This window comes from Mytilus edulis, chromosome 6 (assembly GCF_963676685.1).
Source record: "Mytilus edulis chromosome 6, xbMytEdul2.2, whole genome shotgun sequence".
NCBI lineage: Eukaryota > Metazoa > Mollusca > Bivalvia > Mytilida > Mytilidae > Mytilus > Mytilus edulis.
The window spans coordinates 39,981,395-40,003,848 of record NC_092349.1 but is presented as its reverse complement, the minus strand read 5'-3'; the positions used below and the strand labels follow the sequence as shown (position 1 = coordinate 40,003,848).

The following is a 22,454-nucleotide window of genomic DNA, read 5'->3' as shown; positions in this document are numbered from 1 at the left end:
CCTCGACACCATTTGCGAGTATGGTCTTGAGAAACGATAATAGTCCGTCGGAAGGGCACGATAAATGCCAAACCCGTGTTATGGTTACCTTAGCCGTATTTGGCACAACGTTTTGGAATTTTGGATCCTCAATGCTCTTCAACTTTGTACTAGTTTGGGTTTATAAATATTTTTGATTTGAGCGTCACTGATGAGTCTTATGTAGACGAAACGCGCGTCTGGCGTACTAAATTATAATCCTGGTACCTTTAATAACTATTATGAGAAAGCCATATCTCTTGCACGTGAGACACCCTTGTAGATTTCGAAAAAGACTAGGTTAATGCCGCTACAAGGCAGCACTTGAAACCGTACAGTGGAGAGGGATTCATATAAGTTGCAATTAAATGTTTCCCAATCCACAATAAATAATAATTTAAACTTAAACTACACATTGTGCAATGCACCGTGAAAATGAGGTCAAGGTCAAATTAAACCTGCGAGACTGTCATGTTCATCATAAAATATTTCCATACACCAAATATAGTAGACATATTGCATACAGTACAAGAATATACTGCTTCGCTGAGCGCAGCTGGATACGCCCGCAGAGGTCAAACCCGGAACAGTTGGTGCTAAAATGGACACAATATTCCAGTTTGATACAGGTCTGAATTTGGATTTTAATTAAATATTTGACATATTATAGGTTTCTGAATAAATGCAGTCTAAAAACTTGAAATTGGTTATATAAATTGAATATATATTCAATTACAGATTTCTTGCTGTTGTGCAATACAATGTGCTGTTGCACAACTCTTAGTAGGACTATATAAGCAAATAAATTAAAAATATATATTAATATATAAACGGAGCTTACATCAATAGATATAAACAATTCACCAAAGTTTCATAAGAAGTGCTGAAAGCATTTTGAGTGATTGTCTGAAAACTGGAAAATCCCCCCCCCCTTTTTTCAATGAGTAAGAACCACTAACTCGGAAATGTTAAATATGAAATAAATAAATTTCTAACAGGAGCTTACATCACTAGATATCAACAATTCCCCAAAGTTTCATCAGAATTGCTGAAAGCATTCTTGAGTTATTGTCAAAAAGTTGGACCCCCCCCCCCCGCCATTTCTAATGGCTAAAAACAGATAACTCGAAAATGTTAAATCTAAAATTTTAAAATTCTAAAGGGAACTTACATCAATAGATATCAACAGTTCACTAAAGTATCATAAGAATTGTTGAAAGCATTATTGAGTTCTTGTCCCAAAACTGGAAAAAAAACCTTTTTAAATGAATAAAACCCCATTACTCGGAAATGTAAAATGTAAAATCAATTAAATTTTAAAGGGACCTTACATCAATAGATCAATTATTCATTAAAGTTTTATGAGAACTGCTGAAAGCAGTTTTGATTATTGTCCGAAAAACTGGAAAATCACCATTTTTTATGAATAAAACCCCATAACGTAAAATATAAAATTTATGAAAATCCAAATGGAGCTCATGTCAATAAATATAAACAAATAACCAACATTTCTAGTTGGTGGAAGCATTTTTGAGTTATTGTCCAAAAACTGGAAAATCACCATTTTTAGAAGGAATAAAACCCCATAACTCTGAAACGTAAAATCTAAAATTTATATATATATTGTCAATAGATATAAACAATTCAACAAAGTTTTATGCAAATTGGGTAAAGAGTTTTTGCGTAAATGTCCGACATGTTGACGACAGATGGACGGACAGATTGAAGGACAACGGTATACCATGATACGTCCAGCAAATGGGCGTATAAAACAGACCAAAACACAAAAACTTAACTATAACTACTGAACCATGAAAATGAGGTCAAGGTCAGATCACCTGCCTGTTGGACACGTTCACATTAACAATCCTTCCATACACCAAATATACTAGACCCATCACTCAAATTATCTGAGATATGGACTTGACCACCAAAACTTAACCTTGTTCACTGATCCATGAAATGAGGTTAAGGTCAAATGAAAACTGTCTGGTGGACATGAGGACCTTGCGGGATACGCACATACTAAATATAGTTATCATGTTACTCATTATAAGAGAGAAATTAACATTATAAAAAATCTAAACCTTTTTTTCAAGTAGTCACTCAACCATGAAAATGAGGTCAAGGACGATGGACATGTGACAGACGGAAACTTCGTATTATAAGGCAACGTTATACTAAGTATGAAGCATCAAGGTCTCCTACCTTCTAAAATATAAAGCTTTTAAGAAGATAGGTAAAGCCGCCGGATCACTATCCCTATGTCCAGCTTTCTGGAACTTCAGTCACAGGCTCAACAAAAATCTCTGATTTAAAATTAGATTTTCTTGAACAATGCAGTTTGTTTAAGTAAATGGTGACTTATACCAACCAAAGGTTCTGATACTAAAATTTGAGTTTTTTATTTATCATAGCTTACATGTTTGCTTCAAAATACAAGTAATTTCCCTGAACAACATGAGTTTTACTCTACAAATTTTCCATAAAATATTATGAAAGTAAATTTTGTCTGTGTATAGGTTTCTGTATCAATAACAACAATGCTTACCGAAGTGTCTTTTTGATCATGTCATCTGAAGTAATACCATAATATGTCAGTGTTTCATTCCATTCAGGATTCAATGTCTTGTGTATTGTTTTGGTTCTCAGTTTGTTTGCCTATAGAAATAAGTGTTATCAATTTAAGTTCATACTAGGAACCGATTTTGTATAATTTTAAGGACATAAGATTATTTTCATTAAATACCTTATCTTCTAAATACTCATATGGTCTGGCTCGTTAATATCCATATGAGTATATGGTCATGCCCATATGCGTATGGTCCAAATACTCCTATGGTCGGGAACAGTTACACACTTTTAAGATATGCGAATAGTCTTACGTAAATAAAAAATGCAAACTTTAGCTAAATTCCGACACCTTAACGATTGTATATTGTTTTAAAGATTTACTCCAAAAAGACAAGAGCGAAGATGGTCAAATTGAAAACTTAGCCTCTGTCACCATTCTTAATGAGAAAAACATCCTATGTTCAAATTCATTTACATATGAATTACACTTTTAAACAGCATTATAATAGGAAATAAACATTTTTAATGTAGAAAATTACCAGGTTAGTTAGAGTTATTGTTTTTAATATGCAGCAATTCATTGAAGTTATAACTTATATTAACTTAAGTTATTTACTTTAGCAGATAATTATAACATTGATTTTTTTATAAATGGACCCTGCTTGCATTTTATAAATATTTTAATTTGTCTTTTCTTTGCAAAGCAATGAATCCTTTTAGTCCTTAATCGTTCATCTTTGAGATATAATTCACAGAATGATTTTATGTTGTGTAGATACAGAGTGATTAAATGAATACTATTTATTCAATAATGACAATAAATTGTATAATAAGGTATAGAACCAATAATTCAAATCATTGCTGAAGGTTTGTTGTTTGAATGATAAACAGATGTATGAAATTATAGGTTGCACATTGTAAATACAGCTTTTGTACAAACCGCTCCTCTTTTTGGTAGATATATAATGTTCATAGATATTTTGTTTTGTTTACAAACGAATATTCAAATTATTAAAAGTTAAAAAAAGGAACAATTAATAATGCATGGGTTTGCAATAACGTATCATCATTTCACGCGCATTTTAAGATCATCTTAAAATTCAGATGTGGGCCGAATTTGTCAGCGAAAAATTGTTCTAATGGATCTTTGTTTCACTTTTCAATGTAGAAATTCTTTTCTTTTAATGAATGGGTATATGCACAGCCATCTCCTTTGAAGGTCATTTAAAGCTTCATATGGATACGGATCCAAATTAGCCGAACTATTGACTTGCAAATCAATGGTGATGGTTTGGAGTTACAGCTTATTTTGGCGAAATGGCACCAAAATGATTGCTAATAGCCGTATATCTATTCGTCAATTTTCTTTTATAAATGTTAAGAACAAAAAAAAGTATATTTCATTTTTTGTCCAATTCGTAGCCAATGGCCCTTATAGTATTTTTATTATATTTCAAAAGCCTTCAATTGTGCATCTTTGTGTATTACCTTACTTGCACCAGGCAGTAAATGCAGTTTTACATATGGATCTGAGAGTCCGTTTGAGTCCATGGCCTTTAATGCCTGAAACATTAAAGCGAATACAATTATTGATCAAATTTTTAAATTTCTTCTTCCAATTTAAAAATTTCTATCAGGGAACAATAAATACTTCTTGACATGTGATTTAATATTTGTTCCATTCCTGCCTTAACAATAAATGTTACCGAAAAGTAACATGCATAATACATTTGCTTCTAATGTAAATATTAATTGTAGTATTTCAGTTAACTGACAAACTGTTTCCAATTATTCACAAATAGTGTGGATTTGTAGATAAAAGAATATGTGGTAGGAGTGCCAATGAGACATCTTTCCATCAAAGTTTTCTAATTTGTAAAAGTAAACCATTATATGTCAAATTACGGTCTTCAACACGGAGCCTTGGCTCACACCGAACAGCAAGCTATAAAGGGCCCCAAAATATCAAGTGTAAAACCATTCACACAGGAAAACTAAAGGCTTGATTCACTTGTCTTATGTACATTACTTTGAGATATTCCATTGCTGTTTTCTCTTATATCATCAGAGAAGAGGTGTGTTTTTTTATTATTGTATAATGACTGTGCCCGTATACAACTGTCAAATGTACAAATAGTGTGGCATACTCAATAAATACTTACCCTAGCACGAACAACTGTACAATGCAGTGCATTGTCATTAGAATCATACAGCAGAGATATTTCTAAAGCACCAAGGGAAACTAAAAGTAAATTATTTACCAGTATGAATTTATGAAAGTATAGTTTCTATGTTGAAATTTAACGTTACACATTTGTTTTTATTTTCATTTTTTTTTCCTTCTGTATCTAAATGTTTATAAGTCATCAAAATGGGCAGCCTTTATGTTATTTACATCCTCTTTTAGGAAAGACCTAATCAATTATTAGTTAAAGTAAAACAATACAGGACGACCAAAAGTGACAAGGATACTTTTCTTGTTAATTTGAGGAACTATATCGATATATAAAACATGTGACAGCGTTATGATTACCCGTGATTAAATAGGGCTTAAACAATCATATATCTTATCAAATTTAGCCAAGTACACATGTATATCAAAATAAATAAAACTCACAAAAAAAGCATCAATTCGAAATAATGTATGTGATTTTCGTGCGTACGTTAGTCTTTTTATTTAGATCGAATCAGTCAATCAAATGGGTTACCATTGTTTCACTTTCAATTATTCTTTAGGAAGCTCACAAACCACAACGGTAGTTCTTAAAACACAATAGCCAGATACATTTTCACCTAAAACTAGATTAGTCGGAACGACACGAATGTCAGTCTCAAAAAGTTGAAAAATCTCCAATTTCAACAACACAAGTGAACACAAACGTGCATGGATATTATATATATATATATCTTGTGTACAAGTTATTATTTTGTACAAATTATAATTGTATAAAAAAATTGTTCAAATTACAATTTGTATTTTGTCTATGTACAAATTGTAATTTTACAGTAATTTGTACAAAAAGTGCCTGTACAAATTACAATATGTTCAAAAATTTGACGAAAATTCACTTGTAAAACATTTTATTATATGTATTTATGTGGAAAAAGCATTGATACATATTATTTCAAACAGAAGTGTACAGAAACCATAAATTTTTGGAACCAACGTACAATTAGCTGTCATCTGACACCGAAAATGACATTGTAAACTCACTGTATGGTATAAACTTACTGGGAAAACACGATGTCAGTACATATTCAAGGCAAAAATGATAAATAAAAAAGTTCTTTCAATTGTTACAAAGCCATACAAGAAAAACCCCAACAATTGATCATTGATGAGTTTTAGTAACTATTGAGGGAGTGAAAACATTTGGTAGTATTTTTTTCAGGTTTCAAAGCACGACTTGTAGTCAGAATATGAGAAAAGTTTCAGACTCCCAGATTGTTTAACATTTCACCGTCTTAAGCATAAAAGCCTCTAATGATAAATCTGCTTTCAAAAACTAATAACAAAATTTTTAATAAGTGACAACAACTAATAAATAGACAAGAGCTCCCCCTTTCCCTTATTCCAAAAATGATCTCAATTCCAATTTCTAATGGAGTTTTCAACAATAACTACTCATTTAAATACATAATAAAATATAAAATGTCATACAGTCATGATTTAAGTTGAATTGATTACTATTCTGGACAAATAAAGATGATTCCAACGCAACATTTTATATTGGCAAATTTCCAATGAAGTTCATTTAACTAAAGTTTTTGGCAAATTTCCAATGGAATTTATTAATAACAAAGTTTTTGGCAAATTTCCAATATACATAATTTAAGAGCAGTTTAGGTGAGCTATTAAAATTAGTTTCAATTACCAACCTTACACTGCTTTTAAATTATGTTTTGTACTTAAGTAATTGTACATTAACCTGGAAACCCTTTTTTCCCCTTTTTGCACCTTATACCTTAACGGTTTGAGCCATAACTCCCAAAGACAATTCTTACCATCCCTTGTGGTATTCCAATATCCAAAATCTAAATACATGGTTAGATTCATCATATCAAAGAAACCACGAATTCAGTTTTTGATGAAATCAAATAAAGTTCAATTTTGGACTCTTTAGACCTCAATGTGGACCAATGTGGTAACCGGTCCTAAATATTAAAAATCTAAATACATGGTTAGATTCAGCATATTGAAGAACCCCATATATTGATTTTTTGTTGAAGCTTAATTTTGGACCCCGATCTGGACCAACTTGAAAACTGGGCCCATAATCAAACAAGAGTGCACACACTGAAATGTCTCGCCTTCTTTACTAATCATTGATATTATGTTGATAGTCCTAATTATAAAGCTTTATTACAACTGTCACATAAACTTAACATTAACCAAGATAGCTAAACAAAGACAAATAAACCATGAAAATTAGGTCAAGCCAGATGAACTATGCCAGGCAGACATGTACAGCTAACAATGCTTCCATACAACAAATATAGTTGACCTATTACTTATAGTTTAAGAAAAATAGACCAAAACACAAGCAGATGCTCCGCAGGGCGCAGCTTTATACGACCGCAGAGGTTGAACCCTGAACGGTTGGGGCAAGTATGGACACAACATTCAAGCTGGATTCAGCTCTAAATTTGGATTGTGATTAAATAGTTGACACAGCATAGGTTTCTGACACAGAATGAATGTGGTCTAATGCACTTAACATTTTTGTTTTGCCTTTGAGCAATTCACTATAGTGTTGAATATTAATCCTCTCAAAAATATGTTTGAAGAAATTATCTTTTTATCTATGATATCTGAAATGAGAAAAATTGAACCCCCCCTCCCCCCATTTGTTTTTCACTTCACTTTTACTAAAGTTAGAGTGCGAAAACTAAAAGTATTCGGACGACGACGACGCAAGAATCAATGAAATTTTGACACAAGGTTTATGACCACAAAAGGAAGGTGTGGATTGATTTTGGGAGTTTTGGTCCTAACATTTTAGGAATTAGGGGCCAAAAAGGGCCCAAATAAGCATTTTCTTGGTTTTCGCACTATAACTTTAGTTTAAGTGAATAGAAATCTATGAAATTTTGACACAAGGTTTATGACCACAAAAGGAAAATTGGGACTGATTTTGGGAGTTTTGGTTCTAACAGTTTAGGAATTAGGGGCCAAAAAAGGGCCCAAATAAGCATTATTCTTGATTTTCGCACAATAACTTTAGTACAAGTAAATAGAAATCAGTGAAATTTAAACACAAGGTTTATGACCACATTAGGAAGGTTGGGATTGATTTTGGGCGGTCCCAATAGTTTAGGAATAAGGGGCACAAAGGGTCCAAAATTGAACTTTGTTTGATTTCATCAAAAATTGAATAATTGGGGTTCTTTAATATGCTAAATCTAACTGTGTATGTAGATTTTAACAAAAAATGAGTTTGGGGTTCTTTGATATGCTGAATCTAAACATGTACTTAGTTTTTGTCGAGCCTGCAACTTATGTTGCAGAAAGCTCGACATAGGGATAGTGATCCGGCGGCGGCGTTAGCTAACTTCTTTAAAGGTTTATATTTTAGAAGGTGAAAGACCTGGATGCTTCATACTTTGTATATATATGCCTCATGTTATGAAGTTTCCGTCAGTCACATGTCCAATGTCCTTGACCTCATTTTCATGGTTCAGTGACCACTTGAAAAAATAGTTCAGAATTTTTGTAATGTTGAAATCTCTCTTATTATAAGTAATAGGATAACTATATTTGGTATGTGCGTACCTTACAAGGTCTTCATGCCCGTCAGACAGTTTTTACTTGACCTCGACTTCATTTCATGGATCAGTGAACAAGGTTAAGTTTTGGTGGTCAAGTCCATATTTCAGATAGTATAAGCAATAGGGCTAGTATATTTGGTGTATGGAAGGACTGTGAGGTGTACGTGTCCAACTGGCAGGTGTCATCTGACCTTGACCTCATTTTCTTGGTTCAGTGGTTATAGTTAAGTTTTTGTGTTTTGGTCTGTTTTTCTCATTGAAAAACTCTGGGCCAATAATAAAAAATCTAAGTAAATTTTTAGATTCAACATATTAAAGAACCCCAAGGATCAATTTTTGTTAAAATCAAACTAAGTTTAATTTTGGACCCTTTGGACCTTCATGTAGACCAATTTGAAAACGGGACCAAAAATTAAGAATTTAATACACGGTTATATTCGGTATATCAAAGAAACCCAATAGTTCAATTTTTAATGAAATCAAACAAAGTTTAATTTTGGACCCTTTTGGCCCCTAATTCTTTAGGACCAAAACTCCCAAAATCAATCAAAACCTTCCTTTCATGGTCATAAACCTTGTGTTTAAATTTCATAGATTTCTATTTACTTTTACTAAAGTTAGAGTGCGAAAACCAAATGTCTTCGGACGTCGATGACGAAGACGACGATGACGACGACGACGACGGACGACGACGACGACGACACCAACGTGATACCAATATACGATCAAATTTTTTTCAATTTTTGCGGTCGTATAAAAAATATGTTAATCATCGTTTTTACCTGTATAGGAATGAGTTTAGGGGTTAAATTGAAGGTTACGTGAATACAGATTCAATGAGGTTAAATTATTCAACTTGCGAGTGAATAAATCAATAGAAATGTTTCTAAGCTTATTTTGACAAAATTGAACTATACTGGATGCTTAAAGCGAATTATTATTTCACTCTTTCACTTTCATTAATGATTAAGTCATATGAAACGAGTGAATGGTGAAAAATAATGTGAATCATATTCTTTAACCAATGCATGCATATACACCGGTATATCATTCACTTAGTTTTATAATTTTTTACGCATCCCTTTCGTATAATTGTCAAAAAAATATTTCACTCGGTCAGTCTTGTTGGGAAATATAACAGCTAATTAATGGTCGTGTTTTGTAGCCGACGTTTATCGATTGTCCCCTTTGCAAGCAATCAAGAAAGAAGAAATGATATTTAGGTAAGCACGTGTATATCATGTACAATAAGATATCGTTTATTTCGATGACTGAGCGGTGTTAACATTTGTTAACTCTCTCCAAATGGGTATTCCCCTACTCACTGCATATTGCAATCACCGGATCTTTACGAGAAAGATCACGCTAAGGTAACTGCAAACGATAAACACGTCAATCATTATACAAAAGTAATTTTTTTATAAATTTGGACACATTTTCTTCAGAAAAAAGGACATGTACACAAATTTTATGATAAAAAATAGCAAAAAAATTAAAAAAAACATTGCATAATTGTTTTGTATTTTTAATTTGATTTTGATTTGTTTTGTATAATTAATTTGACTAAATATGACTTTCAAGTTCATGTTCACCGATTTGACTGAATACCCATTAACTTCGACAATGTAAAAAATTTATCCAAATCATAAACAGTCTTTAATGGAAAAAAAAATACCGGGCTTGGGCTCGATAATATGTAGCTTCGTTTCGTGTGTATTTTAGTCTAGACGCCATCCAATTAAATGTAGAATTGAGCTCTAAGACCTCAGACTGCCATATAAGCGATATAAACATAAATATAGATATTAATAGATATCAGACTCGTGCATATCGATTTTTCTGTCTGTTTAATTTCATATTATATAGATTTAGCAATGAATAATTCATCATCAATGTTTCTTAACTTATTTTGACAAAATTGAACCATTACAATCAAAATATATTTTTTTTTACATCGAAATCTATTGGCTTTACCAGGACAAGGAATTTATAATATGACATTCATAGTCATTGTAAAATGGAAAATATAACCCCTACATTTGTAAAAGTTTTTTGGAAACTTTTTGGCTACAGATATATTTGTAAGAAATAAAGAGAAATAAAATAACAATCGTTTAAGTTCGGATTTGTAGAATTTTCTGATAAAAAAAATAATATCATAAATATTCATCTAATATCAAAATTGTTTTGTTAACTCCACAACCATTTGGTTATTGGAAATTCCACAATGTGTTGTATGACTTTCATATCTTAGAGATCATCTTTCTTTAAAAATTGAAATCAAATGAAAAAAAAACGAAATTCGCCCTTTATTTTAAAAATTTGAACAAAGATGATAAAAATGTGACTAATCAAAGCTGACTAATATTTTTGATTTAAATCAGATTGTCAAATTCTATTCTGATATTCGTTTTTCATGATTATCTACGTATTTTTCTTTAAAGCAATTGAATACTTATGTTCACATAGATTTGTTTGGCTTATTCATAAATAAAGAACTTTTATCAACTCTTCAAGGATTATATAGTAATGGAATAAAATATTTCAACGACTCAAAACATTTACATGTGTGTATAAATCAACCAACTTATTTAGGAGGATAAAATATTTTCAATGTTGTAGAGATTTACACTGCAGGATGTGTTTTTTTTTATATCTCCAATACATTACTGATTCAGCAAGGCCATCAATGTCTATGTAAATAAATACATTTAGATCTCAAAAAAGTGAAGAAGTCAAAATTTGGGATAAATTGAATATTTGGAAATATAATATCTTCTGTTGTTTTAAATTCTGCCCTTACTTCAACTGCCGTTTTGAATAATCTTATCTCCTAGATGCTTTAAGTATAAATATTTAATAAAAATAACAGAAATTGGAATACAATTAATATTTATGTTAGTTTGATGATGTCAAGCCATTCTCAGTCGAAATACTAGTAATACAGTTTATATCAAACTTGCATTGGTAAGGGGTCATGTGTTCCTTTTAATTAGGATTGTATTTTAAATAAAATTCATTTCTAGGCCCTTAAAAGACAATTATATATTTTCACGAAAGAAATTAGTTAGTTTTAATTAGTTAGTTTTTGGGTTTACACGAGTATTTTAGTGAGTTCAGACGGATTAAAACGACAAACAATTGTGTGTTTCTGGTAAAACTTGCAAGGTGTAGGAATAGCATTTTATGTTACCATACTATTTTGTTAATAAAAAAACAGATTTAGGGATCATACTGTAATACATTGTTACATGCAAAAAGCCAAATGTTTACGAGTCAACATATTTTGTTGTAATTCAAATAAGAAAACAGACAATTTGAGAAGGTATAGACAATTTGTTCATCCTAAATGTTTCTCTTACTCGACATATATGATATAAAACGAGCCAAACGATTAAATATACATCTGTTGTATGTTAACGATTAAAGGTGTTAAGTGGTTGAAATTTACAGTCTAAAGTTGAAATGCTGGGGTTTGGTTAATTCTTTCAATATTTTAATGTTTTACTCTTTTAAAAATTTCAAAGTTCTTGTGTTCATCAGAAAACTTATACAGTGCTTTATGTAGAATGGAAACTCTCAAATCGATGATTAAAACATATTTAGGAAAACAAATTAAAATTATGGAACGCCATGACTGCCTTATGTTAATGATCAGCATTATATGCAGTGCTCACACCATTATATTAAGTGCTCACAACATTATATGAAGTGCTCACAACATTATATTAAGTGCTCACAACATTATATGCAGTGCTCACAACATTATATTAAGTGCTCACAACATTATATGCAGTGCTCACAACATTATATTAAGGGCTCACAACATTATATTAAGTGCTCACACCATTATATGCAGTGCTCACATCATTATATTAAGTGCTCACAACATTATATGCAGTGCTCACATCATTATATTAAGTGCTCACAACATTATATTAAGTGCTCACAACATTATATTATGTGCTCACAACATTATATTAAGTGCTCCCAACATTATATGCAGTGGTCAAAGCATTATATGAAGTGGTCAAAACATTATATGCAGTGGTCACAACATTATATGAAGTGATCACAACATTATATGAAGTGATCACATTATATGAAGTGCTCACAACATTATATGAAGTGCTCACAACATTATACGTTTTTTGTTGTATGATGAGATTGATGTATGATGAGATCATTCGGTAAACATCGTTTTTTAGCGGAAATTACCGAATCCATAGTTTGTAAATTACGGTAATGCCCAGCAAACAAATTTAAACAGTTATTAATGTTTGGTGCAAAATAACTAGTTTGTGAATTTAAATTCTTTTAAGAATATAATTCGGACTACGCCGCATTTTTGCGCCTGTCCCAAGTCAGGAGCCTCTGGTCTTTGTTTTTCCTATATTATTTTAATTTTAGTTTCTTGTGTACAATTTGGAAATTAGTATGGCGTTCATTATCACTGAACTAATATATATTCGTTTATGGGCCAGCTGAAGGACGCCTCCGGGTTCGGGAATTTCTCGTTACATTGAAGAACTGTTGGTGACCTTCTGCCGTTGTTTTTTCTATGGAGTCGGGTTGTTGTCTCTTTGATACATTCCCCATTTCCATTCTCGATTTTATGCTATACATAAAAGTCAAATTAGTTTCGACAATTTTCCATTTTTCCCCCCGTGAGTGATCCCTATCCATGAGAAAGAAGCCCCACAGAAACAATCAAGATCCGCCGTCAAAAGTATAACTTTCCAGATAACGAAAAAAATATTCAGATATGAAATTTTCAACCTTTTAGATTGATCCTAACATGGGATATGGAAAAAAATTGGTAGCAAAAATAACAGAAATCCTCAGACTATAGACAAGCTTGTATGTGAGAAGAATTAGAACGCCAATCACAACAACGAGAAGAATTCACAGTAAAACAATACTAGAAGTTCTCCATTAATATAATTATATTACAATTATATATTGACATAATAATGAGTATCTTTTTTTTTGTGCTTCCGTTACAAAATAAATTGTGTGGACTTTAAATAAAATCAAAGAAGTGCTCAGCAACAAATAGCATTCCTCTTTTTGTGTTGTTGCTATCATCTGGACCTAAACACAAATTTGAATCTTTTTTCGAGGTCCATTGTTATCAAAGAAGTGCGATCTAAAAGATATTATTCTTCTTTGACTTGTAGTTGATTATATTTTGTATCTTAATGTACCTTAACCAGAATTAATTTAGGTCAAGTAGTTATCAAAGGTACCAGGATTATAATTTAGTACGCCAAATGCTTGTTTCGTCTACATAAGACTCATCAGTGACGCTCATATCAAAATATTTATACATCCAAACAATTACAAAGTTGAAGAGCATTGAAAATGACTCCTTTTTCATGGACAATCGTTACTATCCAATAATAGTAAATCATTCTATTTTACTCACAGTTTGTTTCAATCTTTACTTAAATGCAAAACTTAGATGCATGTTTTTTTTTATTAGTTGTTAGTGGCTTTGAACTAGCTGTCAGTAATTGCGAGTACTCTCAGATCAGTACTTATAGTGTCTTTTTGTTGTTGGGATATAGAAGTACCCGCCCACGTCTACTCTATTTTCTGGTAGATGGATTTATATTTGTACCCATCTGATGAGTTAAGCCTTTTACAACTGATTTTCATAGTTCGTTCTTATGTTGTTCTGTTACGCCACTGTCCCAGGTTAGAGGGAGGGTTGGTATCCCGCTAACATGTTAAAACCCGCCGCACATTCTGTATATGTGGCTGTCCCAAGTCAGGAGGTGCCTTTATTTCAGTGGTTGTCGTTTGTTAATGTGTTATATACATGTTAGTTTTTCGATCGTTTGTTTGTACATAAATTAGGAATGTTTTACGTTTATCATTTCGGGGCCTTCTATAGCTGCATGACTATGCAGTATGGGCTTTGCTCATTGTTGAAGGCCGTACTGTGGCCGTTTAGTTGTTAATTTCTGTGATGTCATTTTGTCTCTTGTGGAAAGTTGTTTCATTATCAAGCATACCACTTTTTTTATATTTAACCGTGCAAAATGACGAACAAACGTAGTAAACGTTTTTCATCCCCACAAACTCAGTTTCCATAAGAGATGATAACTTTAAATGAAAATAATGTTAAACTGGGTCTTGAAAGGGTAAAATTTATTGATTTTTAAAAAAAAAAGTGTGTTTCCAGTTTTTGGAGAAAAAATAATTTGTTTTTGATTCTGAGAAAAAAAAGTTGGTTGATTCACCCCTAGCTGCCAATATATGTAATGCTAAAATTGAATTAAAAAAAATATTTTCGACTCGAATCAATAGCCCCCCCCCCCAAAAAAAAAAAATTAAATGGTTGCTGCCTAAAGTTATGTTAAACACCTACAATGAAATGCTTTAAACTGCATTTTCCATATCTGTTAGATGACTCAATCATGACATATATAAGCTAGCGTAATATGACGCTTATGTGTTATAGAAAGCTGACTGTTTTATTTAAAAGGTAATTAAGCTTTTTTAAAACTGAGTACGGACTATAAAGTGGCACCTTGTTAAAGTTCTTCAGTAGGAAATGAACTCCAGGAATATGTCATACAAATTTCCCTTCGATATTTCATTAAATAAGCTTTTTATTATTTCACTTACATTTTGCCATTCGTATTTCTTACGACGAACAGAACTACTTTAATCATTCACTTCTTAGTTTCATCTTTTCCTTACTTATTTCAATCAGTTTTAAATATTGTATACTGCCTTATGATCACATGACTTTAATAACTGTTTAAATTTGTTTGCTGGGCATTACCGTAATTTACAAATTATGGATTCGGTAATTTCCGCTAAAAACGATGTTTACCGAATGATCTCATCATACATCAATCTCATCATACAACAATCTCATCATACAACAAAAAACGTATAATGTTGTGAGCACTTCATATAATGGTGTGAGCACTTAATATAATGTTGTGAGCCCTTAATATAATGGTGTGAGCACTGAATATATTGGTGTGAGCACTGCATATAATGTTGTGAGCACTTAATATAATGTTGTGAGCACTTAATATAATGGTGTGAGCACTGCATATAATGGTGTGAGCACTCAATATAATGTTGTGAGCACTTAATATAATGTTGTGAGCACTTAATATAATGTTGTGAGCACTTAATATAATGGTGTGAGCACTGCATATAATGCTGATCATTAACATAAGGCAGTCATGGCGTTCCATATAAAATGGCAAAAAATGGGGAAATCTGCAATCAGAAAATGTCAACTTCTTCGTATACTGACAACAAACATTGCCTCTAATATATGCAGTTGCCCAATTGTCAATAATGGTTTATAATCTATATATTTGAAAATACCGAATGCACTTTTGTTTTAACTTTTTTCATGGGTTATGTGTACAATTTCATGCGAGGAGACTTAAACAACAAAGCTGAAAACCTGATAAAAACGAGAAAGCTAATACCCTTTCTTGTGTTACCATACCTGCATATTTACTGATCCCTTGCAAATTGATAGATATTATTAAGTTTACAGTGTAGAATTCACAGTACTTTATGTCGGTCAACTTTAAATTGTTCGCTTTTTTGTGGCCAAATATCCAATCATGTTTGATAATTTTATAACTAACACTGAGTAAAGTTTCATGTATAATGGAGCACTAATGTTCAAGTGATAAATAAAGATACAATCGGTCTACGGCAACATAAGTAAACTAAGTTTACTGCAGAGTAAAACTAGATATCATTGAGATTGAACCAAAGTGTTTGACCTTGACCTTTGACCTAGGAAGTTGCACATAAATTATGCCACACCCTTTGGTGTTGGTTTATATACATGTCAAGTATAAACTTTGAAATGATAACGGTTCTCAAGATATAGAGCGGACACGATCTTTACCATAGGACATTGGGTTGTCAACTGAAACCAAAGTTTTTGACCTTGACCTTTGACCTAGGAAGTTGTACATAAATTATGACATACCCTCTGATTTTGGTTTATATACATTTTAGGTATAAACTTTAAAATGATAACGGTTCTCAAGATATAGAGCGGACACAATCTTTACCATAGGACATGGGGTTGTCAACTGAAACCAAAGTTTTTGACCTTGAACTTTGCCCTAGGCAGTCGTTCATAAATTATGACACTCCCTCTGGTGTTGGTTCATATACATGTCAAGTATAAACTTTGAAATCATAATGGTTCTCAAGATATAGAGCGGACACGATCTTCACCACAGGACACAGGGTTGTCAACTGAAACCAAAGTTTGTTTACCTTGACCTTTGACCTAGTAAGTTGTACATACATCATGACACGCCCTCTGGTGGTGGTTAATAAACATGTAAAGTATAAAGTATGAAATATTAACGGTTCTCTAGATATGGAGCGGACACAAAGTTAAAGTGTTACGGACGGACGGACGGACGGACGCACTGATCACTATAGGGCGACCCGCCTAAAGGTGGGGCCCTAATTATTAATGATGTATTTCTTACATTAATGAATGAATTAAACATTATTTTTAAGGACTTAGTCTTCTTTTTTGCATTTTATTTCGTAAACTTCGGACGGACAAACGGACGGACAGACTGATCACTATAGAGCGACACGCCTAAAGGCGGGGACCTAATAATTGGTGACCATTAGTAAATCTTACTAGTATCACTTTCAGGTGATGATGGTGGATTGTCTATATCATCATGACTGTACTTGTTAAATGCCATGTCAATGTCTCGATCTTCTACATTTTTCTTCTTCAGAGGTAATTGAAAATCTCGAGGCGGGTTCGTATGTGAGTTTTTTCTGTTAAAATCTGGAAATAAATCAAAATAGAAATGAAATGAAAAAAAGTGTAACAGTTGTAACTTTGCACTATGTTGATTCGTTTTCTATAAATATCATAATTGAACTACTATTCATTTCAAGAAAAGTGTGGGAAAGGAAAATGTTTAAAGTTAATTAATGGACTTATTTTCGTATTTTTTTTGTTTGTCTTTTTGTCTTTTCTGTGTCCCCTTGTTATCTTCAGTTGCAACTATTGACCCAAAATCTCAAATTTGATTTATAAATGTATAATTATAAATTTCAAAATCTGAATCGTATGCTGTATCACCACGAGAAACCGATACCAGTCCCTAAGTCGGAAGACGTAACATTGGAGACCTAGCGTCTCGGAAAAAGATTTAAATATATAATCTTTGGTCTTTTATTTGACAGAGATGCGGTAATAAATAGTACAAATTGCATAAATTTCAAGCGACTATCCGAAAACAATCGCGAGATGTTCCAAAAGTGGTGTGATGATGGGTATGCATACTGGGTATGCGATACTAGGTAGATGATACAGACTGGAGTAAAAAAAACTTTAGTAGATATACAAAATTTTTGTAATGATAACATAAAGTATCAATGTTTGGCTGTGGTGATATTGATATAAACCATGATTTTTTATTAAAAATATAACAAAATATATAGGTGTGACAGAGACATATATACACAGAGATTGGCAACTCAATGAAATCCCTTGAATCTCTATGCCTGGTCCAGGTACTTAATACTATTAAACTACCTTATTCAGGTAAATAAATTGAGACTTTCGCAATTATATTTACTTACAATACTTTTTTATATGGAAATTATAGCAAAACGCAATAACACAATTATACACTTCCCGGATAGTTACTTATACATGCATTGTTATATAAAGATGGTTCATGAATTGTTAGTGTTTGACGCAATTTTCGGGTCAGCACTTTTGGCTACTAAAGTACTTAGCGGCGATCAGTTTTTATTGGTTAAGGCCCACGAAGTGCCAAAGGAACCACCGACCTCCGGCAGGAAAACTGGCAATACTCATCAACAATACATTAGTTATAGCTATTAGTATCAAGGATGAAATTACTGCGTAGGTGTCACAACAAAAATCTACCAATCAGCATAAATTACCTTTTGTAAAAGTAGGCAACCTTTTACAAAACAAAGCAGTTTTGATATTTATTTTTGCTTCAGCTAAATGTAAAGTTGCTTAATAGAAACAGAAATGCAAATTGCATTTGAACCACTTTTATTTCAAATTTAATTGGCCATGATTTTGCACTAAAATTTCAATGTAGAAAGTAAAATCACAAAAATACTGAACTCAGAGGAGAATCCAATCGGAAAGTCCATAATCACATGGCAAAATCAAATGACAAAATACATCAAAAACGAATGGACAAGAACTGTCATATTCCTAACTTGGTACAGGCATTTTCAAATATAGAAAATGGTGGTTTAAACATGGTTTTAAAGCGCTAAAACTCACACTTTGTTGACAGTCTCACCAAACTCCGTTATATTTACAATGATGTGTGAACTATTAAACAGACATAATAAATAATAAAATAGTCAACATATGGGTATGGGCCACATCATATTTTAAGGCATTTAGAAGAAAAAAAAAGAGTACTTTTTAAGTTGATAATCTATTAAGCATTGGTTTGACATTAGCATATCAACCTATAGATAATACATGTACATTAAGAATAAATATGGTTAAAATTAAGTTATTTCATTCTAAAATATCTATACAATTATGGGAAATGAAAATTGTGGTTGAATTTATTCAGTGGCAGTTGTTATCTAATAGTTCATTTATATGTAAGTTGTATTGTCGTTTGTTATTTTATTGCACTTCAGTGTTTCTGTTGTTTTATTGTTTTTCTTTATAGTTGTGTTTCCCTCGGTTTCAGTTTGTAACCGGATTTGTTTTCTCTCAGTCGATTTATGACTTTTGAACAGCGGTATACTACTGTTGTCTTTATCTATCCAGGCTTTTCATTGTCATCTAATCTTAAATTATGTTTGTGGATACTAGAAATTATCTGTTGTTAATGTGACAGCGACCTTTGGTGATTTTTTTCACTTTATTTTCATATTTTTCCGTTTAGGTTCTAATGCTGCGAAGACCTCACATCAATAATAAATGATATTTTAGTTCATGAAAAAAAAATATGTCGTCATCATCTTCACTGCAATAGTTGTGAGTGTGGCAGTTAATATAATTATATATTTCTTTTGTATTTTGCTCTTTCTTTCAGTTCTATATGTTGATTTGTTGTTGTCTTCATAACATACCCTACTAACAAAACTTATAACAGAAACATTTTTAAAATTATTTTTATGCTCTATGAAGGAAGATAAGATAACAATACAGATATTTTATTCCAATGACAGGAACGTGATGAGCAAACTTATGTATTGAGAGATACAAATAAACTCATCATAGATACCAGGATTAAAATTTTACACTTACGCCAGACGCGCGTTTCGTCTACAAAAGACTCATCAGTAACGCTCGAATCAAAAAATGTTAAAAAAGCCAAATAAAGAACGAAGTTGAAGAGCATTGAGGACCAAAAATACCTCAAAGTTTTGCCAAATACAGCTTTTGCCAAATCTATTCCTGAGGTAGAAACGCCTTAGTTTTTTTTTCAATTCAAAGTTTTGTTAACAATTAATTTATAATTATGTCCATATCAATGAGACTATCATATATAATAGTATTATCTAAACATGCTCAAGATATAAATCCTTGTATCATGTGAACAGAATAGAAAATTAAAAACAACAGTATTTTCTGAAGGAATCTACATGAAATTTTGCTATTTTACATTTTAGCCGGGAAAAACGTACGATGGCCCGATATTTTCTTTTGATATTCTCAAAGGATTTTCTCGTGTTTTATTTTACAATAATATCATTTAGTTTAGCTTCTAATCATATAATGCTGTTTCTTCCTGTAAAATCCATACGAAATGTGTCATTTTATTACAACCTGTAGCTTGAGAAAATGCCCGGTGACCTATAATTTTTATATTTTTAGATATCACAATATAAACACGTTTTAGCAAAGTACGAAAAAATTCTATCATTTTTAATGTATACTCCCATAGTGGTTCATTCTGCCCGAGTGGTTGAACGAACGAACACTTTCCAAGGCTTTACAATAAAAGTTTACATTTCATCGATTTTGACGCTCAGCCAAACCTTCATAGTATACTTCAGTTTTGCTGGCATTTTTATCATAGTATCACCAGTTTGATAATGTTAAACACACTTTCATCCTTCAACTATGGTATTAGAGTATAAAGTTGAATACTTAGTCTGGCACATAAATCAAGGTCAGAATGTTTCAAACGGGATTGAAACAACACACAGTACGGATCCCATAACGAGTTGGTTGATCGTTTTGGAATATCCGTTTCACTGATGATAACGGAAATGTTTCTCATGTCGTACCTACAATCCTTTACCCTTTTCCCTAATATGACCTACCGAATTGGACTTAATACCGGGTTTGAAATAACATTAGCAACACGACGTCCCATCAAGCCAGAAGAAATGGGGTCCCTAACCAAATTGTAAACGTTATGACAATGCTATATTTCGAACAAACTTAAAATCTGACCACAATGGAATTTTTAGAATTACCATGAAAATAAGGCCATACAGTATGTGAGAAACAAACCTTATCATGTAACTTTAACCTTCATCACTGACATGAACCATAAAATGAGGTTGAGGTGCCTTGGGCCTATATAAAGTTTCTGTCAGAAGTGCCTTTTTTTTTAAATTATTTTAATCTTTATAACCAGGTGCTCCGCAGGGCGCAGCTTTATACGACCGCAGAGGTCGAACCCTGAACAGTTGGGGCAAGTATGGACAAAACATTCTAGCGTGATACAGCTCTGAATTTGGATTGTGATCAAATTTTTGACATTACATGTTTTTTTTTTACACAAAACAAATGTCAAGATTTTACAAATTTTACAATTAAAGATTTCTTCTTCAAACTTTTTAAATCTAAAATTAAATAGTTGACACAGCATAGGTTTCCGACACAGAATGAATGTGGTCTAATGAACTTAAAAGTTTGTTTTTGCCTTTTAGCAATTCACTATGCTGTTAAATATTAATCCTCTCAAAAAAATGTTTGAAGAAATTTTCTTTTTATTTATGAAATCTGAAATGAGAAAAATTTACCCCCCCCCCCCTTTTTCACATCCCCGTTTCCCTTTTTCCAAAACTGATATCAATTCAAATTTCTAATGGAGTTTGCAACAATAACTACTCTTTTAAATACATCATAAAATATTAAAATGTAAAATAAAGTGCTTGTTATCACTGAATGGTAAAGATTGGTTGGTAGTAAAAGTGAATATACATTGTTTATTGTATAAAACAATAAAAAAAACTTCATCAGCAACATTTTATATTGGCAAATTTCCAATGAAGTTATTTCCATAAAGTTATTGGCAAATAAAAATAGAAAATGACATCATAGTCATGTCTGGCAAATGTCCAACATACATTATCTAAAAACATTTTAGATAAGATAAGGAAATAAGATGTAAAAAAACTGCTTGTTATCACTGAATGGTAAAGATTATTTTAATTTATCAGTTGGTAGTAAAAAGTGAATATACATTGTATATTGTATATAACAAAGATTTAAGTTGATTCTGGACAAAGAAAGATAACTCCAATTAAATAAAAATCTTGCTATTGCACAATATTTTGCAATTAGATATTTCTTGCTTACTATTCTGGACAAAGAAAGATAACTCTAATTAAAAAAAAATTTGCTATTTCACAATATTGTGCAATTAGATATTTCTTGCCATTGCGCAATACTGTGCAATTGAAAAGACTTGCTATTGCACAATACTTAATATAATAATTTTAGATCCTGATTTGGACCAACTTGAAAACTGGGCCCATAATAAAAAATCTAAGTACATTTTTGGATTCAGCATATCGAAGAACCCCAAGATTTCAATTTTTGTTAAAATCAGACTACGTTTAATTTTGGACCCTTTGGACTTTAGTGTAGACCAATTTGAAAACAGGACCAAAAATGAAGAATCTACATACACAGTTAGATTTGGTATATCAAAGAACCCCATTTATTCAATTTTTGATGAAATCAAACAAAGTTTAATTTTGGACCCCGATTTGGACCAACTTGAAAACTGGGCCAATAATCAAGAATCAAAGTACATTTTTAGATTCAGCATATCAAAGAACCTAACTGATTCATTTTTTGT

At 31.9% G+C, this 22,454-nt stretch overlaps 1 protein-coding gene across 13 annotated transcripts in view; it reads right to left on the bottom strand.

Annotated features, from left to right (window-relative positions):
• LOC139529096 (rabphilin-3A-like) overlaps positions 1 to 22,454 on the bottom strand; it is a 112,036-nt gene that overhangs the window by 27,681 nt on the left and 61,901 nt on the right. For all 13 annotated transcript variants that reach the window (XM_071325367.1, XM_071325360.1, XM_071325365.1 and 10 more), the window contains 4 exons: positions 17,024 to 17,179; positions 4,755 to 4,834; positions 4,081 to 4,155; positions 2,570 to 2,679 (listed from right to left, as the gene is read on the bottom strand). In XM_071325367.1, coding sequence (XP_071181468.1) covers positions 2,570 to 2,679; positions 4,081 to 4,155; positions 4,755 to 4,834; positions 17,024 to 17,179 — 421 coding nt within the window. The remainder of the gene's footprint in view (positions 1 to 2,569; positions 2,680 to 4,080; positions 4,156 to 4,754; positions 4,835 to 17,023; positions 17,180 to 22,454) is intronic.